The sequence below is a fragment of the Tarenaya hassleriana genome, unplaced genomic scaffold (genome assembly GCF_000463585.1).
Source record: "Tarenaya hassleriana unplaced genomic scaffold, ASM46358v1 Cleome675, whole genome shotgun sequence".
NCBI lineage: Eukaryota > Viridiplantae > Streptophyta > Magnoliopsida > Brassicales > Cleomaceae > Tarenaya > Tarenaya hassleriana.
This window is the reverse complement of record NW_010969295.1, coordinates 3,777-5,488: the sequence shown is the minus strand read 5'-3', so window position 1 is coordinate 5,488 and position 1,712 is coordinate 3,777. Positions and strand designations below refer to the sequence as shown.

Below are 1,712 nucleotides of genomic sequence, written 5' to 3'. Positions count from 1 at the left end.
CTAGCCCTTGGTGAGAGGCACACTATACACCACAAACGGTTTTTCGGGCTTTGGTAATGCCAAAATAGAAGCTGATGTCAAACGCTTCTTCAACTCTTCAAAACTTGTCTCGCATTTTTCGTCCCATTTAAACTTCACACCCTTTCCCGTCAATCTCGTCAATGGCTTAGATAGGTTGGCAAAACCCTTTACAAACTTTCTGTAATATCCAGCCAATCCGAGGAAGCTTCGAATCTCTGTGGCATTAGACGGCCTCACCCAATCAACTATAGCTGTCACTTTGGATGGATCTACTTTCACTCCTTCCGCAGACACCACATGCCCCAAAAATCCTACCTCTTGCATCCAAAAGTCACACTTACTCAGTTTTGCGTATAACTTTTCTCTCCTTAAGTGTTCCAACACCTTCTCCAAATGTATCATATGGTCCTCACGAGATTTGGAATACACAAGGATGTCATCAATGAAGATTATAACAAACTCGTCCAAATAATCCCTGAATGTTGTGTTCATCAACTCCATAAAAACTGCAGATGCATTAGTAAGTCCAAACGGCATGACAACAAATTCAAAGTGTCCATACCTTGTTCTGAAAGCATTTTTCTTATATCATCATCAAGAACACGTATCTGGTGGTAACCTGATCGTAAATCAATCTTCGAAAACCAACTAGCACCTTGAAGTTGGTCCAATAGGTCATCAATTCTTGGAAGTGGGTATTTGTTCTTTATTGTTACCTGATTCAATCCTCGATAATCGATGCATAATCTCATACTCCCATCTTTCTTCTTAACAAATAGTATAGGAGCACCCCCAAGGAGAAGTACTAGGTCTTATAAAACCTTTTCCATGTTGGGTTTAGCTACGGATTCCTAGCATGCGATCATATCGATCTAGGGTTTGGTTTACTAGGTTTCATTCAGCGGAAGAAAGATCTAAACCTAGTCAAACGTCACACGCAACCAAACATGCAAAACCCGAACAGATCGTGTATATCACCGTGGGAATCAAATACTTACCTCTTTCCTAAAGAAACGGAAGTAGGAGTCGATCCGGGGCCTGTTTAATCACCTAGGACTGAAGTTACAGTCCTTCTACACGTATCCACACCGACGGGAAGGATTCCAAACGCTTTTGGAACCGATCGATCTGCTAGGATCTGTGAAGTATATGAAGTGGGATCTAATCCCGGGAGCTAGAACTCTTAAAGAAACAATTTCTTCTGAGTTTTTGCTCTGTCTTAGGGTTCTGAAAGTCAAATCTTCACTTAGGACGGCGTTCAACACCTCCTTATAAGATAGAAACCCTAATCCTTGTGAAAAGAGACTTTTTCCGAGTATTGACTCGGTCCGAGTCAGAACGAATCAGCACAAGCCCATAGTCAACTCTTGACCCGGTCCAATTAGTATTGACTCGGTACGAGTCAAAACTTTGACTCGACCGAGTCAAAACATCAGCCAAGCCCAAAACACTTTCTGGGCTTCGACTCGCATGGAACTGACTCGGTCTGAGTCAAATACTGACTCGGTCCGAGTCAGAAGGCTGAAAACGTCCTGACACTCTGATTTGATCCGAAAACGGTTTTTCCGACCAAATCCAAGTCTTCCTTTCCGATACTTCACATATAAGTCCATCCCTAATGGTGTGTGACCCTGTAGGCCCATTCGCAGTGGCAGCAGCCTCGAGAACCATTCTCGATCTACAAGTCATGG

General features: G+C 43.0%; 1 protein-coding gene across 1 annotated transcript; it reads right to left on the bottom strand.

Annotated features, from left to right (window-relative positions):
• LOC109116107 (uncharacterized mitochondrial protein AtMg00860-like) lies at nucleotides 1-558 on the bottom strand. Its single transcript, XM_019200922.1, has one exon. It carries the CDS (start codon nucleotides 556-558, stop codon nucleotides 1-3), a length of 558 nt encoding a protein of 185 aa, XP_019056467.1.
• Between the last annotated feature and the right edge of the window lie 1,154 nt (nucleotides 559-1,712).

Coding starts and splice junctions, on each gene's coding strand:
- LOC109116107 (XM_019200922.1), bottom strand. CDS start 558: ATGCCGTTTGGACTTACTAATGCATCTGCAGTTTTTATGGAGTTGATG.